At 52.3% G+C, this 22,325-nt stretch overlaps 1 protein-coding gene across 3 annotated transcripts in view; it reads left to right on the plus strand.

The window, feature by feature from the left end:
- Positions 1–2,244, plus strand: part of RGS10 (regulator of G protein signaling 10) — a 34,915-nt gene extending 32,671 nt beyond the window's left edge. For all 3 annotated transcript variants that reach the window (XM_066354984.1, XM_066354986.1, XM_066354987.1), the window contains one exon: positions 1,896–2,244. In XM_066354984.1, the coding sequence (XP_066211081.1) occupies positions 1,896–2,042 (147 nt within the window). In that variant the 3' untranslated portion in view covers positions 2,043–2,244. The remainder of the gene's footprint in view (positions 1–1,895) is intronic.
- The last annotated feature ends 20,081 nt before the right edge of the window (positions 2,245–22,325 follow it).

Raw genomic sequence — 22,325 nt, forward strand, 5'->3', positions numbered from 1 at the left:
AGGAGGGGCTTTTAGGCCTGGCAGGGCTGGGCCGGGCCATGCAGGTGGTGAGGGATGCGGTCATCTGCTTGGCACGTGGGAGACCACGCAGTGATAATGGCATTCCTCATCCCCTGCCATATTCCTGGCTATGAGTTTTGTATTTTCTGGTTTGTTTTTGTTTGTTTGTTTTGAGTCATTTCTTTAAACCTCAGCAAGTCTCTCTGAGATGACAAGATTGCCTCAGTAGGTAACTGCTGGGGGCTTCGGGAGACGTGGTTTTCCTGAGCAGTTGGGGGTCTTGGGCACACTGACAGACACTCCGGGAAGGGCAAGCAGTCGTTTGAGTGGGAAGAAAACCCCAAGCCCTAAATCTTTCCCTGGTGGTCGACTTTGCTGATAGACACGGCATAGGAGGGTCTCCTGTGGCTGAAGCCGCCTTGGGATAAGGACGGTGGAAAGGGGGGAAGGTTCCAGTCCCCCCCCAGACAGGCGCTCTGAGTCCTCCAGGTGTTTAGTTTACGCAACAGTCTGTCTACATGTAGGGGAAGGGCAGATTTAAAAGATGCCAGGGTTTTACCACCCACTTGAGAACCCCGCCTGGCAGTGAGCGACATTCTAGACACCTCTGGAACTTTCCGCTTGTGGAGCCGGGGCTGCGCAGTAAGTCCAGGCAGGAGGGCGCAGAGTGCGAGTTCCAGTCTGCAGCGTGTCCTGAAAGTTCAGTCAGAAGGTCTGAGAGCGAGATGAAAGAGAGAATTCTCAAAAGAGGCTGTACCCCCCACACACAGCGGAAAATGCTTGCCTTTTTTTTCTTTGCTTGTCCTCTCCCTACCCCTTTCAAGGGCAAGGGAGGGGAGTGGGGGAGAGAGGATTCTGGGCATAAGGACTGTGGCGAAGAAGAGAAGGGGCCACTCTTGGGACCTGCAGTGTGGCAGGTGGCAGTCCTCTCATCCAGAGGACTTAGGCTCCGTCAGGGGTCCTCTCGCCCCTGAGCAGCACACCTGAGGGTCCTTTCTTTCCTGGGGACCTGCTCCATGCCCACGCGGGGGAGCAGGTGTTCTCACTCTGCGGCCGACAGCTGTCCCTTTCATTAGGGCCTGTTCCCAAATCCCTTCCTGGCTCAGACTGTGGTTTATTCCTCTGCTCTGCAGTGAGTAAGTCCCACTTTGCTTCTTGGCATAATAATAGGTTTGTTTGAGATCTTGGATGCTAGGCTTCTGAGGGGGGGGGGGGTGTCTTACAATACCGGCATCATCTGATAGGACAGGAGCCCTTACACCACCAGTCTACAGGAGCAGTTTCTAGTCTGTGAGCTCAAGTTCCTGGAGAAATACAGCCCTGTGTCATCTATCCAAATAAAGTGGAGATTCTGTTTTGTTTTGTTTTTAAACATGTCTTTAAAAAAATTTTTTTAAAAGAGATTTATTGATTTTAGAGAGAGGAGAGAGAGAAAGGCTGAGAGAAAGGAGTGGGAAGCATCAACTCATAGTTGTTTCCTGTGTGTGCCTGTCCAGGCAGGCCGGGGGTTTCAAACCGGTGACCTTCGCATCCCAGGTTGACACTCTACCCACTGCGCCACCACAGGTCAGGCTTAAGTGGAGATTCTTAAAGGACCTCTTGACACTAGGCTATGAATCATTGCTGTGTGAATCTGTACTTCCGTGGAAAATAAAGACAGACTTGTTCGAGTGACTCCGCAAGCTGTTCGCGTCCACTGAGATTATTTCCTGAGGACCCGAAACGTCCAGGAAATCCGCCTGGTCTAGCACGTGACTGACTGTAGCTGTCTCACTCTGTGTGTTGCACGTATTTGCAGTCTTTGGCGCGTGATAGGTACTTCATAAATATTTGATAGGATGATTCATGGCCTGGTGAGCCTCACCCTTCACACTTCTCTTTCCTTTTCCCCTTAGATCTTCAACCTCATGAAGTACGACAGCTACAGCCGCTTCTTGAAGTCTGACCTGTTCTTAAAGCACAAGCGCACCGAGGAAGAGGAAGAAGAGCCTCCCGATGCCCAAACTGCCGCTAAAAGAGCTTCGAGGATTTATAACACCTGAGCCCGAGAGCCGTCAGGACGGCAGCTTCCGCTGAAGGAAGGAAGGAACTCTCAGGACCTTGCAGGGTTTATAATTGCTTTGTTATCAATCTGCAAGGACCGAAATGTACAAGACCCGTCAATGGGATGTGTGTATGTTATTAACTGCTTGATCAGTAGGTTTTGCATGATGGCTTATCTTACATAAAAACCAAACAAACTAATAGCTTTGAAGTTTAAGTTCACAAACACATGTGAAAAGCAAGAGTCCTTACGCACTGGACCCCGAGCCTTTTTCTTCCTTCCCTTCCCTTCCCTTCCCTTCCCTTCCCTTCCCTTCCCTTCCCTTCCCTTCCCTTCCCTTCCCTTCCCTTCCCTTCCCTTCCCTTCCCTTCCCTTCCCTTCCCTTCCCTTCCCTTCCCTTCCCTTCCCTTCCCTTCCCTTCCCTTCCCTTCCCTTCCCTTCCCTTCCCTTCCCTTCCCTTCCCTTCCCTTCCCTTCCCTTCCCTTCTTTTCCTTTCTTTTCTTTTCTTTTCCTTTCTTTCTTTCTTTTCTTTTCTTTTCTTTTCTTTCTTTTCTTTCTTTTTCTTTTTTTGAGGGGGGGAGAGATTTTATTTTTTTTTCAGAGAGAGGCAGGGAGAAAGAGACTTTTTCTTTTTTTAGAGAAAGGCAGGGAGAGAGAGACTTTTTTTTTTTGAGGGAGAGAGAGAGAGGGTTTTTTTTTTTCTTTTTTAGAGAGAGGCAGGGAGAAAGAGACCCTTTTTTTTGAGAGAGAGAGAGAGGCAGGGAGAGAGAGAGAGGGTTTTTTTTCTTTCTTTCTTTTTTAGAGAGAGAGGCAGGGAGAGAGAGGGTTTTTCTTTCTTTTTTTAGAGAGAGGCAGCAAGAGACAGGAACATCACGCTGTCCCTGTGTGCGCCCTGACCAGGGAAGCGAACCAGCACTTCCATGCTCTGGGATGAATTCCAACCCAGCTATCTGGACCAGGCTTATTTTTTTTTTTTTTTTTTTTTTTAGACAGAGAGAGGAAGGGAGAGACAGGTGAGAGGGAAGGAAAACATTCATCTGTTATTCCACTCAGTGGTACATTCATTGGTTGCTTCCTGCGTGTCAGGGATTGAACTGCAACCTTGTCCTTTTGGGAGGATACTCTAACCGACTGGGCTAAGTGGCCAGGCCCCTCTGAGCCTTTTATAGCTTGATACACCGCCACGTGAGGCCTGAGGCCACCAGGTGAAACTCGTAGCCACCTCTTTCTTTTCAAGTCTTTGCCCCGCCTCTATGGGAGGGGTCACACATGTCCACGGGTTCACTTGATGAATCAGCTCAAGAATGAGTGGATCTCACAAACCCAGGCCGCTGGGGGTGTTGTCTGTCCAGCGCCTTTTGGGTAAAATACTTCTCCGGGGCAAGTTCAGTGCTGGGTAGAGCTGAGAAAACTCACCCCCAACAGCCTGTGTGGATTTGGGGAGCTGTGTGAGCGTCAGCAGAGGGTTCTTATTTCTCTTGTGTGAGCTTGTCCTGGTTTTCCCCACAGTCTTTGACATTTCATGCAACGTGGATAAATAGTTCATTCTGACAGAAATAAGATCACCAGAAAGAAAAAACCTAACACCTGGGAAGTTAGCTGTTCAGAGTCCCCATGGCAATGCAAGGTGGTGTTGAATGTGACGGTGGCACACAGCCTGTGCCGACCTCGAGATGCATGCACGTTCCCTGACTCCAGGGCTCACTGGGGACACGTCGTAATCCTTTCTTCTCTGCCTCTACCCTTTGCTGGCCTCCCGGCTTGAAACATCAACAAGGAAAAAGAAATCCTGTCTCTCCTTGGGCAGAAAGGCTGCAAGTGATGTGCTGCTTGGCCCAGGCTGACCCAGCCAGCCTGGGTCACCCTCCCCCACCCCTGTTGAGCTAAGCCCACCAGAACCCGAGGTCAGGCACAGGTCCCTTCTGCTAATTCTTCCTGCTGTCTGCTTCCGCCAGACCTTCTCCAGCCTGTTTGCAAACCTTACACTCCTGTTTGTGCAGACAGAGCCACCAGACGCAGTTACTTGTGAGCTTTCCGATTTTCCCATTGATTTATAAATGGCCCGATGTCGAGGGTGACTGGATGCTGTACCAGTCAAACCAGGACACTTTTGAGACAGAAGGGGGATGAGTTGAATTATTACACCGGAATAATGCCATGAGCTGGGTCTGTCCTGAGTGAACCAGTTCACACAGTCACCCTATGGATGACCCTCCCCTGGTGTGACCTCTGGGGCTGTGCCTTGGATTCTCTAGCCTGAGGAAGGGATAGCCTCCGGGAGCCATTCACTGGGTCATCCAGCGGAGTGTCCCTCAGAAACAGCAAATGCTGGATCCCCCCACCGCGGGCTTCTCCTCCTTCCCCAGGAGGTCCTAGACGGGCCTTCTCTCTGCCTGGGACGAGAGAGGGGTGCTGTGAATGACACCCAAGGGCCTTGCTGTTGGGGAAATTCAGTCCTTCAAGCAGAGTAGATTGATACATTTTAAAGAGGAAGGTTCTCCAGCTCAACTTGGAGTTTACGAGCCGGAGACCTCCCCACCGGGTCAGTGTAGACCTACGGTCGTTTGGGGGTCCATGGAGTGGAGCCCCCTCCCTGCTGCTGCCTTTGGACAGCCTGCGCCCACAGGTGAGCCAGAACCCTCTTTCTGGCTTTCTCCCTCTCCCCACTGGCTTCCAAGACCCTTTTGAAGGGGCGTCTCCGTGTCAGCACTTGAAGGAAGGAACCAGCCAGGAGACTGTCTACTGCAGCAAAGCCCCTCACTTAGGAGCGGCCTGAGAAGCCCGATGCTCACAGGATAGACAAGCGCATGTGTTTAACCACAGCCGACGCCTCCCGGCGCCAGCGTGCCCACTTCCCCCGGCTCGCTCCTGCCCAGCCACCCCGTCTACGCCAATGGGAACCGAGGCAGGTGCAGAATCCGGCTTCCTGAGGCCACTGCTCCCAAGACAGAAGCACGGGAATCCACGTGGCCACACAGATGCTCTACCCAGCTTTTCACTTGATCCCTATGTCTGTTCTCCATCTATTTATTTTTTAACTTTTAAAATTTAATTTTAAAATTTTATTTTAATTAAAATTTTTTATTGATTGCTTTTAGAGAGACAGAAAGAAAGGGAGGGAGAGGAAGGGGGAGGGAAAGAGAGAGAGAGAAAGAGAGAGAGAGGCATTCATTTGTTGTTCCACTTAGTTGTGCATTCACTGGTTGCTCCCTGTGTGTGCCCTGACCAGGGATCGAACCTGCAACCTTGGCATTTTGGGACGATGCTCCAATGAACTAAGCTAACTGACCAGGGCAAATTTACTGATTTTAGAGAGAAAAGAAGAAAGAGAGCACACAACATTAAGTGGTTGTTCCACTTATTTATGCATTCAGTGGTGGTTTCTGATACGTACGCTGACCAGGGGTCAAACCTGCGTCCTTGGCATGTGGGGACAATGCTCTAAATAACGGAGCTACCTGGCCAGGGCTCATCCATTTATTAATTAGTAGTTAAATTGTACCAGCAGTGCTCTAGGGACAGTGTTAGGGGCCAAGATTCAGTGGCGAGAAAGGAGCCATGATGCTTCATGCTCCAGTGGAGTGTACAGGTGTTTTAAAATGTGGGTTTTATTATTAGTCAGATTTGGTGAGGCCAACAGATCAGGGACCGACTACCATTGAAGAGTTCCGTGGGGGAGGGGGCATGCCGGGCCATGCCACGTGGAGACTCACCAGGTCGACCCCCGACCACCGGGAGGCAGAGGGAGTGGGCGGAAACTGTGGGCGGGAGGCTTTGTTGTGGCTTCCACAGGAAGGCAGGCAGGGTGAGCGGGCTTCGGATTGGCTGGTTGGAATGATTTCCGTGGGCTCTGGGGTTAGGGGCTGTCCCTAGTTGTCTGGTACCTGGCCCTGGGTGAGGAGGGCAGACAGCCCAGAGTCTGAGGGCTGGGAGATGAGCCCGAGTGGGTCGTTTGCATACGAAAGGTGTGCTCTAGCTGCCTGCCATCTCTAGAATCAGCAGCCCCAGAAGGCCAGTCCCTCCGCTGCCAGCGAGGCCTCTGGTGTCAAGGCATCAAACAACAAAAAGGAGACATGCTTAATGCAACAGGCTGCAGGATCTCAAACTCCCACCTGCAGGTCATAGATGCATTTGATGGGGCAAGTGTTTTAAATCTTTCAATGCAAATGCATTAGGCAGAGCGTGAGTGACATCTCCAGTTAGCCACAGGCCCCAGCATATCCTATTGCCTTATAACAGGCCACTCATGTATTCGTTATCTTCTCGCTCCGTGGTTGGCACCCTGCTCTCCTGTCCCCAGATACGGAGGACATGGCCTGGGTAACATTTTCCTCTGTGACTTTGCAGTCATGAATTACATCTCCAAATCCACTCTGCTGACTTGCCTGACTCCTGCAGACTAACCTGCGGTCCGTACCCTCCACACGGGTCCACACAACCCACCCGCGGTGTGGCAGGCCTGGTGGGGGTCGCCTCACACATGCAGAGAGAGCCCCTCTCCCATCGCCTCAGACACGTTACCTCCCAGAGTGAGGGAACAGCAACATCTCCCATTTTAGAGACCGGAAGACCAAAACCAGTGGCGTGACTCACACAGGCACATGCTGGTGACCGAGGACCTGAGCCTGGAACTACACCTTGTGTCCCCTGACCCCAGCTCCCTTTTCTGTCTGTCCCTTGTCTGCACAGGGCCCCAGGGAAGCCCAGGGTTGGGGTGAACCAGATTCTTTTGCCAAAGAGGCTCACTTACCCACAAAACAGATATTTAATGAGCACCAACTACATGTCAGGCCAAATGCTAGATACAGGGCTGTAGGGATGAAGGAAGGAGGCAGACAGCCTGCCTCCAGGGAGCAGCTGGTCAGGAGATGAGATCGAGCCTTTACCAAAATTCTGCTACCAAAAAGAAAGCAACCGGCCCCTGGGAGAGGGACCACTGGGACATACCGGCTGGTGTGATCCTCTTAGGTTTACAAGCTCAGACGTTCTGGCTTTCCCCAGAATACCAGGATGCTAGGGCTCATACTGACACTGGGGGTGGAGTGATTTCTTTAAAACACACACACAAACACACAGGAGTGCTCTGTTCTCGTGGAGATAGCTTTTGATTCCAGTCTTAGTGAACTCCAGAGAACTAGTTTGGTTAACTAGTTTCCCATGATGGTGCTAACCAGGACATAAGTCCCTCCCTGTGTCACAGAGTTGGGAGCTGATGTTCTGGGATCCAACAGCCAGATCCTGGCTCTGGCTTTGGGAGCAGGCTTTGTGTACAAACTTTGCAAACTGCAGTTATGACTCTCACTCTGTCATTGTTTACTTTCATTTGGGCTGTGGCTGTTCTAGAACTTGCATTTATTTAAGTGCTGAATGGTCTGGTGGAACCATTAGCTTCCAGGTTTTTTAAATTTGCAATTCTCAAGACACCCTGAGCTCTGTAAAGGGCTGGTGCCTAGGCCGGGTGGGCAGAAACCACACGCACAGCCAGGGGCAGGGAAAGGTCCCCAAACTTTCTGCCCCTTAGGGGAAAGCTCCCCACCCCTATACCCCTTCCCAGCCTGGTGCATGGCTATTTATCTGTTACCGGTTTGTGACCTCTCTCCCCAAGGACAGGGACTGAGTGTGTCTCATCGTGTGCCTGGCCCAGAGCAGCCACATAGCAGGCCCTCCATCATGTTTCCTGAGTGAGTGAGTGCAATGCCTGGCCCTTGAATTTTGGCTGATCTCATTCACAGCCTACCATCTTAATGTTGTCCTTTGCTAATGGCTAACCTGTGATTGTCATCAACACACAGAGGTGGGGGGGCGCGGAGAGGCCCACCGCTTCCAGAGCACCTCCCACATGCCAGGGACACTGCTGATGGGCGTGGCTTCCACTGTATCAGTGGGACTGACCTTCAGAGGCACTGAACCTGTACCAGGTACCATGGCTTGTGGCTGGTGGTTCCTGGATTGGAACCCAGCCCACCGTCTTGCACTCCCCCAGGCTGGGCCAGATTTCAGCTCAAGCAGAGCTTTGGCCATTCCAACTAAGAAATGGGACTCTCTCTCTATTCTTTTGGGGAGAAGGCCACCACCCAGCTGGTCTTGACCTAATCTTCCCTTCTTTCTGCAGAAGGGGCCTACCCTTAGCCAAGGGGGTAGCATCAAATGCTCCCTTACAAAAATGTCTGGTTTTGTGCTTGAAACCAGTTTTCCCCGTTTTGGTTATATATCATGACCATCTTTCCATGCCAGAAAACATAACTACACACCATCAATAAAAGGCCAGTTTTGAGATGATCTAGAAAGATAAATGTTTCCTTCGTGCTAATTTCAGCACAGTTTATATGCTGTTTTGCAACATGGGCAAACTGTTTTCTTCTTACTTAGAAATTTAAACTCTGTTTTTTAAACTGTTATGGCATACGGATCGCCTAAGAGTAACAGATGTCTGCTTGATAGAGATGTTCCCAGGAAAAGAATTTGCTGCTTCTTGGTCTCCAGAGGAAGGCTGACTGTGCAAGTATGTGGCTTTTGGTCCACATGTCACCACTCTCAGCCCTGTAAGAAGAATGGGGGAAGCAATGCGGCCGCCTCTGACTATCTGCCTTTACAGACCCTGGTGACATAGAGGTGAGCTCCTGGTCCTGAAGGAGGTGTTCCTGCCCCTCCTGGAGGGAAGAGATCCCCGAATTTACCTAGGTAGGTGCATGTGAGTCCACTTTTACTACATGTGCAGCTTCCCCAGAATCTTAGCAGTGAAAGAATTTCTTTCTGTTACCTTTATTATTTTTTTCCCTTACTGTTGGTTACCATGGGGATTTTGGTTGAGATCAGGTCATGAAGTTCAACTGTCTGAATTCTCACCCAGCTCCATCACCTCCTAGCTGTCTATAGCCTCGGACTAAAGACATCTCTCTTCCCACACCTAAGTTTCCTGGCCCGTTAGATACAGATCACATTTGGTCCCCATGTAAGATTCAGTGAGAGAATGTATGTGATGTATTGATACAGAGCACAGTGCCTGGCCCATAGGGGATTGATAGATATTAGTGACCCAGAGAGGTTGTGTGGTCTATCTAAGGACGTGCAGGGAAGGCTAGCAGCTTTGGGATAATTTCTGACTCCTTGGCTGGGGCTCTTCTTACCCCATGACCCCTGAATGGAGGAAGGAAGTGCCCCAGGGTTAAGGGGGCTGGATCTGAGGCCATTCAAATGACTGAAGTGGAAAGTGGGTACAGGAACAGGAGCAGGTGAGGCTAGAAGTTGGGGGTGTGCAGGGGGCAGCGGGGGGGGGAGGGAGACCCCAGTGGGCCTAGGTTTGGGTGACAAGACCAGGAGGTGGCTCAATTGTCAGCCTGCAGGCAGGTTCCTAGTCCAGGCAAGCGGCCCAGCTAAAGGGAAGCGTGTCTTAGAGAAGGTCACTTAGAGCAGTGCTCCCCAACCTTTTTTGGGCCACGGACCGGTTTAATGTCAGAAAATATTTTCACGGACCGGCCTTTAGGGTGGGATGGATAAATGTATCACGTGACCAAGACAAGCGTCAAGAGTGAGTGTTAGCCTGACCTGTGGTGGCGCAGTGGGTAAAGCGTCAACCTGGAAACGCTGAGGTTGCCGGTTCAAAGCCCTGGGCTTGCCTGGTCAAGGCACATATGGGAGTTGATGCTTCCAGCTCCTCCCCCCTTATCTCTCTCTGTCTCTCCTCTCTAAAAATGAATAAATAAAAAAAAATTAAAAAAAAAAAAGAGTGAGTGTTAGACGGATGTAACAGAGGGAATCTGGTCATTTTTAAAAAATAAAACATCGTTCAGACTTAAATATAAATAAAACGGAAATAATGTAAGTTATTTATTCTTTCTCTGAGGACCGGTACCAAATGGCCCATGGACCGGTACCGGTCCGGGGCCCCGGGGTTGGGGACCACTGACTTAGAGGATGTTGGCAGATGGAAGCGCAGGGAAACCGGCTGTCTCCTCTGGAGGCGTTTTGCATCCGAGGGGAGGGGCAGGGGATACAGTAAATGCCCTCTGGAGAGTCGCTAGCATCGTCAGTGACTTCCCTTGGCAAGCGAGGATTATAGTTTCCCCAGGAGGCCCTGTCTGCCCGCCCCCGCCCCCTCCCGGTGCTTTCCAGGGTGTCCAGGGCATTCCAGGCCCCCACCCCTGGGAGAGTAGGAACAGCCTTCCTGAAGTTCTTGGCTCGGGCTCACGGGGGCGCTGGTGAGCCGTGGAGGGAGGGAGGGAGGGAGCGTCTGGGATCCCGGTGGGGAGGTCCCTGCAGCGCTGGACGACCCTCTCGAGGGCCTGGGCACCCCCGGCACCCCAAGAGGTCCCCCCAAGAGATGCTCCCTCCCCAGGTCCGTTTGAAAAGGGGTCTTTGTGCTAATCAGCTTCGGAGAGCCCAGGTCCTAGGATGGGGAGCCCTGGAATGTTCAGGCCCCTGCCCGCTGACCAAGACCACTGCTGCGCTGGGACAGGCGGGAAGGTGGGGCAGCTGCTCGTCCCTTCCTGTCCCCCCCGCAGGCCCCTGGCTGCTCAGGCAGGAGGAGGAGGCTCTTCTCCGGCTGGCACGGAGCTTTGGCCTCCTCTCACTGTCTGGACGCCCTGCACCTTGGCCTCTGCTGGCCCCAGAGACCCCAGATATCTCACGGCACCATCCGCGGGAAACTTTCATTCATTGCTAACATCACTGCCCATTTTTTTAAAATGCTTGGAAACAATGTTTCGACAGCAGTTTATTACTTAAACAACACTAAACTGCCTGGTGCTATAGTTATATTAACACAGAGATCAAGAAGTGACTGGCTTGTGCACGGAGGCTTAGAGGTTCAAAGTGGTTAGGATATTAAATTCCTCCCTTTCCCGTCACTGGCTTTTTAAAAGTAGATCTCTAAATCCTCACCTTTTATTTCTGGTGTTTGTTCTGCAGTGTAGTTATTATTTCTAAAGCTCCCAGGATAATAAAATAAAATTTCACTCTTTCCTCCCCAGCTCTCTGGGATGCATTATTAGTTAGGGCGAGGGCTTTTTTTTTCTTTAACCGAGGAATAACTCATGTTCAGTGAAGTGTACACATCTTAAGTGAGTGGCTCAGTGAATGCCTACATTTGTTTGCACACATGGACCCGCCACCAGGTCCAGCATCTGGGGTACAGCTTTTAAGGGGCCCCGTCTCAAGAAGGCCACCTGAGGGGGACATCTGATGACAGCCCTGGGGCCAGGGGGCTGTGGTGGGGTGGAGGGCGGGTGGGTGTTAGCATCGAACCACTTAGTAACGGATTGAAAACAAATACATACATTGAAATTTTAAGAGTTTTCCTGTTTCATTCAAAAATAACCAAACTTAGTTACCAATGAAACACCCGCCTCTGACGAGCACCGCGCACTTCTCAGACTGTGGGAGCGGGCTGACCCGGCAACCTTAAGTCCTGTCTCACGGTGACTTCTGCATGGTACTTACCTTATTATTTTTTTATTTTTTTTTAAATAACATCACCTTTTAAAAAAATTTTTTTTTAAATTTATTCACTTTAGAAAGGAGAGAGGGAGAGAGAGAGAGAGAGAGAGGAGAGAGACAGAGAGAGAAGGGGGGGAGGAGCAGGAAACATCAACTCCCATATGTGCCTTGACCAGGCAAGCCCAGGGTTTTGAACTGGCAACCTCAGCATTTCCAGGTCGACGCTTTATCCACTGCGCCACCACAGGTCAGGCACCTTATTATTTTTTTAATCCCAGCCACCACGGAAGATCCACCTCTGCAAGGACATGACTACGTCAAAAGGAACGTAGCACAGTCCAGTGCTGAAACTGTGAACTAGTTGGACCCAACTCAGTGTCAGCTATCCGTGGATTTTCCCTGAAAACAGAACACCCTGTGACCTTGCTCTGTCATCTGGGTGCCTCGGTGGGCAGTTTGGGAACTGTAGTGTGAGGACACCATCGGGTCACCTCAACTGCCCCCATTACAAGCTGTTTGAAGGCAAAGTGAATGTGGACAGGTTTGTTTCAACTAAAGTGGAGAGAAAATATCACCTTCTTTACTAGGGTCGTGCTTCCTAACGTGACTACGCGTAAGCAAGAGCTGAGAAACTGAGCCAGGTGTCAGGTATCTATTTAACAAGGGAGCTCAGGCAGTGGTCTGGGTAAATAATCTAAAGACCATTGTGTGAGGACACAGAATTCACGGTCAGGGGGAAAAAAAAGAAGAGTCAAGTCTCGGGGACAAAGCCTGGGTCCTGATGCAGCCAATGGAATGATGTCAGCGGCCTTGTGAATACTCCTCACTCACCCGTTCTCTTGAATAGGTGCTGGTTGAATAAAGCACAGGTGACAGACCCTGCCTGACCTAGGCAGTGCCAGACCCAGAGACCCAGAGATGAACAAGCCCAGCCCTGCCCTTGAGTTCCTGAATGGAGTCTTTAGAGTGTGACTTAAGTGTCAGGGGAAATTAGACGGTGAGTTACTGATGCTGTCCTACATTCTCGCCTCCCTGTTCCGCACCAAATGAACCCGTACCCCGCCTCCCAAATATCAGTGGGCAGGGGAATTGAGGGCTCTTTCTCTCAGCCAGTATCAATACATCCTTGGTGAATTACTAAAAATTCTAAATGGCAATGGTGGGGGCCTTTCTATGGTTTCTTTATTCCTTAATTAGAATAATGAGAATAACCCACAGGTTTATAAAGTTCCTTCCAGCTCACACATGCATTTTCGCCACTGAAATGGAAGGGGAATGTTGACCCCATTCTACAGATAGAGAAGCAGAGCCTACACAGGCTGAGTAGATTATTCAGGGTCCCTGGGAAGTAAGTGGCCGGCGAGCTGTAACCTGCACCTGGCCCCTGGCAGCAGGCCCAGCTGTGCCCATGCCCCTGACCACAGCACCTTCCCAGTTCCCTTCTCCGAAGGAACTGCAGTCGTGAATCTGAGCAGCCACTGCCATTCAGACGGATCCAGGTGAAATCATTTTCCTGAAAACCTTGCATCTGCCCAGACATTTTGGACACCTGCTGCACACCGGGCAGTGTGTGGATCCTTCTGGGCCATCTCCTTCTTCCGCCTACAGCTGCCCTGGGGGAGGTGGGTCTGTGGGGTGGGAAGGGTAAGTGCCCTTCAGGGGGAGGGTTTACTTAGGAAGAAGTCAAACCCCTGGAGGCATTCAAGCAGAGACCGAGCTGTCACCTGCGAGACAGGGTACAGGAGTGTTCAGATGTCACCTGCGATTGGACTGCTGAGCCCTGAAGCACACTGTTCAACTCGGGCTGCAGGTTTGTGACCTGGAAGATGCTTCTCAGGAAAGGGGAACTCACCGCTTTGGCTTCATTCTGAGGGAAAGCAGGAAGTGAGTTTCCAAGGGAGATTTAGGAGAGAAAACAAATCTCCCAAAAGGCACGTTTTGTTTCAACATTTGCACAAGCTCTTAAGCTTGGGCACTGGAGAGCTTTGAGGACACCATCAAACGAAACCATTTCGGAGGAATAATAAATATTAGTTTGGGAGCCTTCCCCTGTTACCAGCTATCCTTGGGAGGTGCAGTCTGCCAGCTGGGTCACCACCCCACGGAGGGAGGAAGGGCTCTTTCTAGCCCGGAGAGCTTAGACTGAGCTACCTAACCCAGGACGGTGGAGACGAAGGGAGAGAGAAGCTGGCGGAGGTGCCAGGGTGGTTGCTGGGGTGAGGGACATGGGCGGGAGACAGGGCTTCTAATAAGTTCCAGAACTTGTTATTTGGATCTCCTGCAGGGTTTGAAGGAAACAAAAGGAGAACACATTGGACTGTGTATCTTCCATGGTACCAGTCCTCTGAGACGGGCCATGTGGTTCTGGGCTTTGTAAGGGTTCCTTTATTAACCCTTGGGCTGCAGGAGGGTCGCCACCATGCCGAGGTGCTGCTCAGGGTTGTAGGGTGTGCCTGAGAAGCTTCTAGTCACTTGGTTCGCCTTCAGAATGGTGCCGCTTTCCATCCCTGAGAGAAAACCCCCACCCTGTAGGTCGCAAAGCACTCAGTCTTCCTAATGATCTCCTTTGAGCCTCACTACAAGTTTAAAGACAACGCACAGGTATCAATGTGCCCATTATGCAGATGGCAAAAGTGAGGCTCAGAGGCGTACATGACAGCTGCCTAAGGAACATGGGGACGTTTAAGCTGACCTTCGCTGCCTGCCTTTCCCCCATCTGCCGCGTGAACACCAGGCTCTCTCTCCATCTGAGCTTTGGCTTGAAGACTCATCAAGCTGGTTTGGCTTCCCTGTCCCCAGAGCAACTTTCCAGCAACTTTGGAACTGAAGGCTGAATTATCATTCTGGTTTTTTCCAGTCCTTTCTTTGCTTGTCGGAGGCACTTTCTGAAAACCCATTGAATTGTTTGTGAAAATGAGTGACAACGCACTTGCCAAAGCATCACGTGGGCGGTGGCATTCTGGTATCTATTCTGCACACACAAAGAAAACGCTGCCGCTAATTACATCTGTCCCCTCTGGATGTGCCGCGCGCCCCTCCGCACGCCGACTGTTTATGGGGTTCTCAGTTCAGGGCTCTATTCTCCGCGGCGTTCAGAGAGCCGGCTCGGGAGCGGCTGTTGAAGTTCCTATTTCCATTTAGTTGTTGTTGTTGTTGGGAGGTGGGGTAGGAAAGGAGGAACAGGGTGTTTCTTGGAAGTAAAGGGGTGGGGGCAGGCAGCATACATTGTAACCAAAATGGAAACAATCTATGGTGTTTCACTTGCAGCAAGTTCAAAGGACGCTGAGGGAACCGTGCAGGTGCTGGGTCTGAGGTATTTGGAGTTTAGATGAAAAAGAAAGGCAAACAAACTAGTTGGCAGCTCCTCTCAAAGAGGGACTGTGTGCTGATCATGCCTTCCAGAGAGAACCGTGGGTCCCACAGGAGGCGAGGGCAGTGGGAGGGGGCGGAGGGGAGAGAAAGAGGGATAGTAAAATATGGTTTTGAGATGAGCTCATTGCCATAGCTCTCCATATGGAAACAGTGTGTGGGGTCAGTCCCGCACCGCATGGGAGCTTCGAAGAAGTTCAACAGAAGGAAAGAATCTCCAACACTGCTCAAGTTCAGGCTGTAGAAAGCACAGCTTCGGAGGTGGTTTCAGGGATGGAGCCAGTTCTCTGACAGTTATTTCTTCTCTCTCTCTCTCTTTTTAGTGAGTGACCGAGAGAGAGAGAGGGGGGGGGGGAAGGGAGAGAGATAAGAAGTATCAACTCGTAGTTGTGTCACTGTAGTTGTTCAGTGATTGAAAAACAGGTTCCAAGATGCTACTAACTCTACAAAACTTACTTTCAGTCACACACAGGCCCTGGCCAGCTGGCTCAGCAGTAGAGTGCTGGCCCGGCATGTGGAAGTCCCAGGTTCGATTCCTGGTCAGGCACACAGGAGAAGTGACCATCTGCTTCTCCATCCCTTCCTCAATTGCTAAGCAATGGAACAGTGGCCCCAGATGGGCAGAGCATCAGCCCCAGACAGGGGGTTGCCGGGTGGATCCTGGTTGGGGCGTATGCAGGAGTCTGTCTCTGCCTCCCTGCCTCTAACTTGATTAACACACACACACACACACACACACACACACACACACACACCTAGAATGGGCAGGGGCTACTCTCCTTCAGTTTACATGCCAAGAAGCAGAACCCGTGGGACCTTGGTGGGTGGCCCTGCCTCGCCCCCCAGCAGTGGCTGCCCCAGGGATCTGAGGAAAACTGCTCACTCATTCATTGCTCACTCAATCAGTGACCCATCTTCCCCAGAGCGGGAGCTCAGCTGCGCTTGAGCTGCTGGGGAAGCACTCACGGATGTTGGTTTTTAGGTTTTCCTTTAAAAATAAACACACACACCTGGGATTCAGTTGTTTCAGAGGGTGGTCCCTCCCTAGTTGTTGGCTTCCTTGGAGGGCCCAGGCTGGGTGACAAATGGGCATCTTTAAATACCAGTCACATGCAGTGAGGTGTTCTCACCAAGTGGGACAGGAAGGCCAGCTGACCAGACTCACGCGTGCCCCTCACATCACTCAGGGGACACACGGTTCCTGCGTGAGGTGACGTGTGGAGCCGCCTCAGTTACCAACGTGGTCACATCTCTCGAGTGGATCTAGTTAAATCTTGGCGTTAAATGAGCCGATATAACGCTTGTACGCAGTCACTCTCAGAGGGTGCCTGGGGTCCCTCTCCCTGAACCCCGACCCTACACATTCCACAGCCTTCCCAGGGCTCCAGGCTGACCACCCCGCCCGCTCCTTCCCCGAGGCCGTCACTGCCCCACCCCCAACTGCAGACTCCACTGTTAGAGGCCGTGACCTTCGGGGCCCTCCCCCCAGTGCCACCCCGGCCACTTCAGTGTGGGGGGGTCTGTCCCTGCAGCGGCATGACCTCTGGGTCCCTCCCCCCAGTGCCACCCCGGCCACTTCAGTGTGTGTGGGGGTCTGTCCCTGCAGCGGCCATGACCTTCGGGGCCCTCCCCCCAGTGCCACCCCGGCCACTTCAGTGTGTGTGGGGGTCTGTCCCTGCAGCGGCCATGACCTCTGGGGCCCTCCCCCCAGTGCCACCCCGGCCACTTCAGTGTGTGTGTGGGGTCTGTCCCTGCAGCGGCCATGACCTTCGGGGCCCTCCCCCCAGTGCCACCCCGGCCACTTCAGTGTTGGGGGGACTTCCTGCAGCGGCCATGACCTTCGGGGCCCTCCCCCCAGGGCCACCCCGGCCACTTCAGTGTTGGGGGGACTTCCTGCAGTGGCTACCACCCATTCCCGTTCTGTCATCTCTACTTACAATAACAAGTCTATATTTTCTTTTTACATATCTAGAAAAAAAGAATACATTTATTTGGTTTGGTTTATGGTTCTATTTAAAAAAAAAGATAAAGGCCTATTATCCTGCTGGCCTCAGCGGGCTGACAGGGATCGCTGGGGGTGGGGGACAGGGTGGAACGTTAAATAGGAATCGAGAGGAAAGGGTACAAGCCTGCTGGGAGCAAAGTGCTTCCAAACCCCTGGGGGCTGTCTCAGACAGAAGAGGGGACAGGGGACTTCCGGCCTCAGAGGCCATTAGCAGCCATCCCATAATGATCTCCCATGTGGTGGCTCGGCAAACACAGCTCCTGACAGCCGACTGCGTGGGGTCTTCCCGCTCCACACTGAGTGAGTGATGTTGCATGGGTGGGTGAGGTCAGCGGGGGGCGGACATTTACTCCACAGATATCAGCAAATGCTACAACCAGGGCTTGTCACCACCCCCACACCCCCATCCCAACCCAGAACCTGTTGTTCAACTTTACCAGCACAGAACTGAACGTTCCAGGCAGAGGCGGTCACACTCATATATAGTGTGACACCTATCTATCATCTACAATCTATCTCTCTATCTATCTATGTCTCTATCTATCATCTACAATCTATCTATCTCTTTATGTCTCTATCTCTCTATCTATCTATGTCTCTATCCATCATCTATTATCTATCTTCTATCTATCATCTATCTCTCTAGTTATATCTATCTCTCTATCATCTATCTATTTATCTACCATATATCTATCTAACATCTATCTGTCTATCATCTATCTGTCTATCATCTATCTGTCTATCATCTATCTATCTATCATCTATTATCTATCTATCTTCTATCTATCATCTATCTCTCTAGTTATCTCTATCTCTCTATCATCTATCTATTTATCTACCATATATCTATCTAACATCTATCTGTCTATCATCTATCTATCTATCATCTATTATCTATCTATCTTCTATCTATCATCTATCTCTCTAGTTATCTCTATCTTTCTATCATCTATCTATCTATCTATCATCTATCTATCTATCTATCTATCATCTATCTGTCTATCATCTATCTATCATCTATCATCTATTATCTATCTATCATCTATAGCTATCTCTCTCATCTATCTATCTCTCATCTATCTATCTCTCATCTATTATCTATCTATCTATCTATCTATCTATCTATCTATCTATCTATCTATCTCAACAGTTTAGTTCATGGGACAGGGGAGTTCATTCAAAAACATTCAGAAACACCTCCCCAGTCAGGCAAAGGGCAAACAGGAACGAACCGGCTCGTGGTGAACTCAGACCTGAGCAGTGAGTTTGTGAAGAACAGGGGTGGAAAAAGACAGAGTAACACCTAGTAAGCAGATTTAGGAGGACGGAGATCAAGTTCAAACCAATTCTTGTTTGGGGAATTCAAAGATTATTAAGAAAATTCACCCCTTCTCCAGCCTTTCAGAATGTCCACAAATTATGTTGCAAAGAGGTGTGATGTCACCACCACCTCACAGTCCTCCAGAAATGCCCCAACGCCAACTACAAGACCGGCCACAAAGGAGATAAGGCCCCCTCTCACAACACGGCCCAGAGCTGGGACGGTCCTGCCCTTGCTCGCGGCAACATGTGCAGGTCGCCCCAGCTTCTCACGTCCCCTTAGACGGATGCTTGAGCCGTCGTATACAAAAACATGAACAAAATCCCGAGCTACACTTTCCAACCTCAGACCCTCTTGTTGCTTTTGGAATCTTTGGCGAGTCCTGGGCCCTTGTGGGGGGTGAGGGGGACGCTTTGCAGTGGGGCCAGTGACTCAGCCCAGATGATCGGTCCTCGGCGAGGCCACGGCTGGACCCCCCCCCCCCCAGGACGGGACCTACGAGGACGTGGTGTGAAAACACGGCCTCCGTCACATCCCTGTTGTGTCCTCTCCCCGCTCCGTGGCGGTGGCGAGCAGGTGGCCCTCCCTGTGGTGGGACTGGCACCGGGATGGCCCCAGAGCCGAAGCAGCGCAGCGGGGGAGCTGGCCGGGAGCGCCAGGCTTGCTCCGTGCCAGCCTGCTTCCAGTTACCACGGGGCCGGGCAGCTGAAGAGCTGGAAATTGCAATGGGCTGAATGTGGAAGGTCCCCGCCAGCTGCGGAGAGGTGACGGGGGCACCGGTCCACTGTGCCAGGTGCCACAGAGTGGTGTGGAAGGAACACACATGACCCAGCCCGGCCGGCTGGATCTGAGGCTGGCTGTCCTGCCAAGGCCCGGGCAGCTCGTCCTGCCTCCTGCTGGGCTGCCCTCTGCTCCCAGGTCCCGGGCCGCCCAAAGCCAGGTGTCGCCTGTATTTCTGCAGGAAAGGGAGTGTTCCCAGCACACAGCACACCCAGCCTCACGGCCCTGGGCATTTCGGCACACATTATGCCATTCACGCCCAGTGTGGGCCAAACACAGCCCGTTCCAAACCGAGGTGGGCTGGATGCGGTGTGGGAAAATCCCAGAAAGCCCAGTCCCTGCCCTCAGACTCGGCTGCAGGCATCATGCCGCTCCAAACCCTCCCTGTCTGGAGAGGAGAAGCTCTCTAACGACAAAGTTCCCTGGAAGCCAGGGGCCATGGGGGGGAGGACAGGCTGGTTCTTTGTGACTCCAGGTGGGAAGCATTAGAAACAAATAAGTTAAACAGACCAAATGAAGGAGAGGTCGAAGCCGCTGCTCTGGGGCCACGGCCTGGTGAGGGGGTGCTGACGGCTGGAGTGCGCAGCTGCTGGGGGCCTGGCCTCTGAGTCCCCAAACCCCTCCTTCCCGAAACCCTCCGAGGGCTGGGGTTTGGCCCGCGAGGACCAGACTTCTTTTCCAAGTGAGAGAAACCTGGGGGGAGGGGCTGGTAGAGGAAAGGGGGCCAGAGGGGGTGTGTCTGAGACCTTAGGAGACCAGGAGTGCCTGAGAGGCAGGAGGACAGAGACCCGCCCCGGCTGGGTGGCTCAGTCATTAGGAACATCGTCCCAAAGTGCAGAGGTTGCCGGTTCAACCCCTGGTCAGGACACAGACAGGAACACCTGGATGTCCCTGTCTCTCTCCCTCTCTCTCTCCCTCTCTCTCTCTCCATCTCTCTCTCTCTCTCTCCCTTCCTCTCTTGCTGAAATCAATGAATAAATTAAAAAAAGACAGAGGCCCGACACACCAGAGAGACGGACAAGAAACAGACGCGGGACCGGAACACAGTGGAAACGAAGAATGACAGCCACGGGCAGGGAGGGCGGGAGAGACTGCAGAGAGTGGAGGCGACTTGGAGCTGCATTTCAGACCCTGCTCCTCCCGCCAGACGCCCTGACCCACGGTCCTCCAGCTCTCCTGCGGAGGCAGGTGGCTCTCTGGACTTATGGGGCCTCCAGTGTCCCTGAGGGCTGGAGGCAGGTTGAGGACCAATGCAGCCCACCCCTCCTCCTCCCTGGGAGTAGGAAAGGGCATTTAGAGCAGTGGTCCCCAACCCCTGGGCCACGGACCGGTACCGGGCCGTGGGCCATTTGGTACCGGTCCGCAGAGAAAGAATAAATAACTTACATTATTTCCGTTTTATTTATGTTTAAGTCTGAACGATGTTTTATTTTTAAAATATGACCAGATTCCCTCTGTTACATCCGTCTAAGACTCACTCTTGACGCTTGTCTTGGTCACGTGATACATTTATCCATCCCACCCTAAAGGCCGGTCCATGAAAATATTTTCTGACATTAAACTGGTCTGTGGCCCAAAAAAGGTTGGGAACCACTGATTTAGAGGATCAGGAATGCCCGGTCTCACCCACCCGGCCGCCCGCACCCAACACCACACCCCTTCCCTCGGGAGCTGCCCAGAGGGACGCAGTCTGAGGGTGCTCTCGGCCACCCCAGTCCTCTCACTGGCAGAGTGGGCTGTGTGCCTGCCTGGCTCTCGGAGCGCCCTCCGGGTCTGGGGTGCTCTGAGCTCCGAGAGTCGTCTTTGGAGTTCAGGGGCCATGTCAGCAGTCGCAGTGGGAACATAGCTCCCGGGGTTCCTGCCTCGGCTGTGTCAGCACTGAGGAAACAGAGGCCCAGAGACTCACCTGACTGAGCCAACATCACGGCCTGCTGGGGGCCGGGCTCTTACGTCACCGTCACCAAGGTGGGAGGAGACCACAAGAGAAAGAGAGAATTGCAGGGGGGAGGGAATCTGCCTCTCCCAGTCCCAGGGGCCATCCCAGTAGCCTCTCCCCCCCCCTATCCTGAGGGGGCTGGCAGGGCCCCACTTCTGCAGAAACTAACATTTCTCACCTCAGCCAATGTCACATTGGCCCCTTGGGGCAGCTGCTGTTGTTAGATCAGTTTAACTGATGAGGAAACAGACTCAGATTCAGTGACTTGCCCAAGGTCTCTCTGCTTTGGATGCAGAGAATGATGAATGAATGAATGAATGAATGAACGAATGAATGAATGGAATGAGTGAGTGAGTGATTGGTCAGCATTTAGAAGTCCAGAGAGGCAGAGCTGGAAAGGCCTGAAAGGTCCTCAAGTTTATGAGCAAACTCACTGCCACTGTTTCCCCTCCTATGTGCAGACATCACTAATCAATTGAGCCATTCTTCTCCTCAAGCCACCCTTCAGCCTCCCAATCTCCCTTGGCCCCCTGCTCCGCAGCCTGCTACTGATGAGAGCAGCGGAGCAGAGGCTGTTGGTGCCTGCACTGATGCCTTCCGCCAGGTGGGGGCTCTCACACTCGGGGCGCTGCGGATCGAGCTGTTGAGGACTCACACCTGCCTCCTGTCTATCTGGAGGCTTGCCCCCCCCCCCCCCCGGGCTGCAGTAAACGCTCCAGAGCTCCCTGTGGGGCTGGGGGGAGGCTGTCTGGACGTCTCCTGAGGCTACATCTTCGCCCAGCCTCTTCCACTGCCTGTACAGCTTCCCTCATGACCTTGACTAATTACGAGCACAAAACCCAGTATCAGGCTGGGCTTTTGGGGACCCTGAGCTAAGACAACAGCAGCATGACTCCCGTGTACTGAGCACTCCCGAGGTGCTCAGCACCAAGACAAATGCTTGACGTGCATGGTCACAGCTGTGCACGAGGTTGGTATTCTTACCTGTCTCGTGGCTGATGAAACTGAGCCCGGAGCATGTCACTAACCCAGGTGGCGTCAGCGCCGGCAGCACCACGAGGGGGTGGTCTTCCCCGTCCCCGTCCTGCTTCTCTTTCCAGCTTTGAAGGAGGAGAAGGGAGACTCCCGAAAGCATTGGCTTGGTTTAATTCACGTTTCATTTGATTTGTTCGGGTGAAGGGGGCATTTCTGGGTTTGGGATGACCTGTCCGTGGCGTCACCATTCTGCATGGCTTTATGTCCCAGCGGCTCCTGTCACAGACCCCCTCCTCCATGCCCCCCTGAGCCATCTGAAGACCATCTCCCAGGAGAGGCAGCCACTGACCCTGAGAACAGTCACCCCCGGCCCCCGTCTGCACCCACAGTAGCCCCCTGCAGAGGGCACGTGAGTGGGGAAAGTTGGCCTGAGGTCACAGAGTCCACCTGCATGTGCCAC

This window comes from Saccopteryx leptura, chromosome 13 (genome assembly GCF_036850995.1).
Source record: "Saccopteryx leptura isolate mSacLep1 chromosome 13, mSacLep1_pri_phased_curated, whole genome shotgun sequence".
NCBI classification, from domain to species: domain Eukaryota; kingdom Metazoa; phylum Chordata; class Mammalia; order Chiroptera; family Emballonuridae; genus Saccopteryx; species Saccopteryx leptura.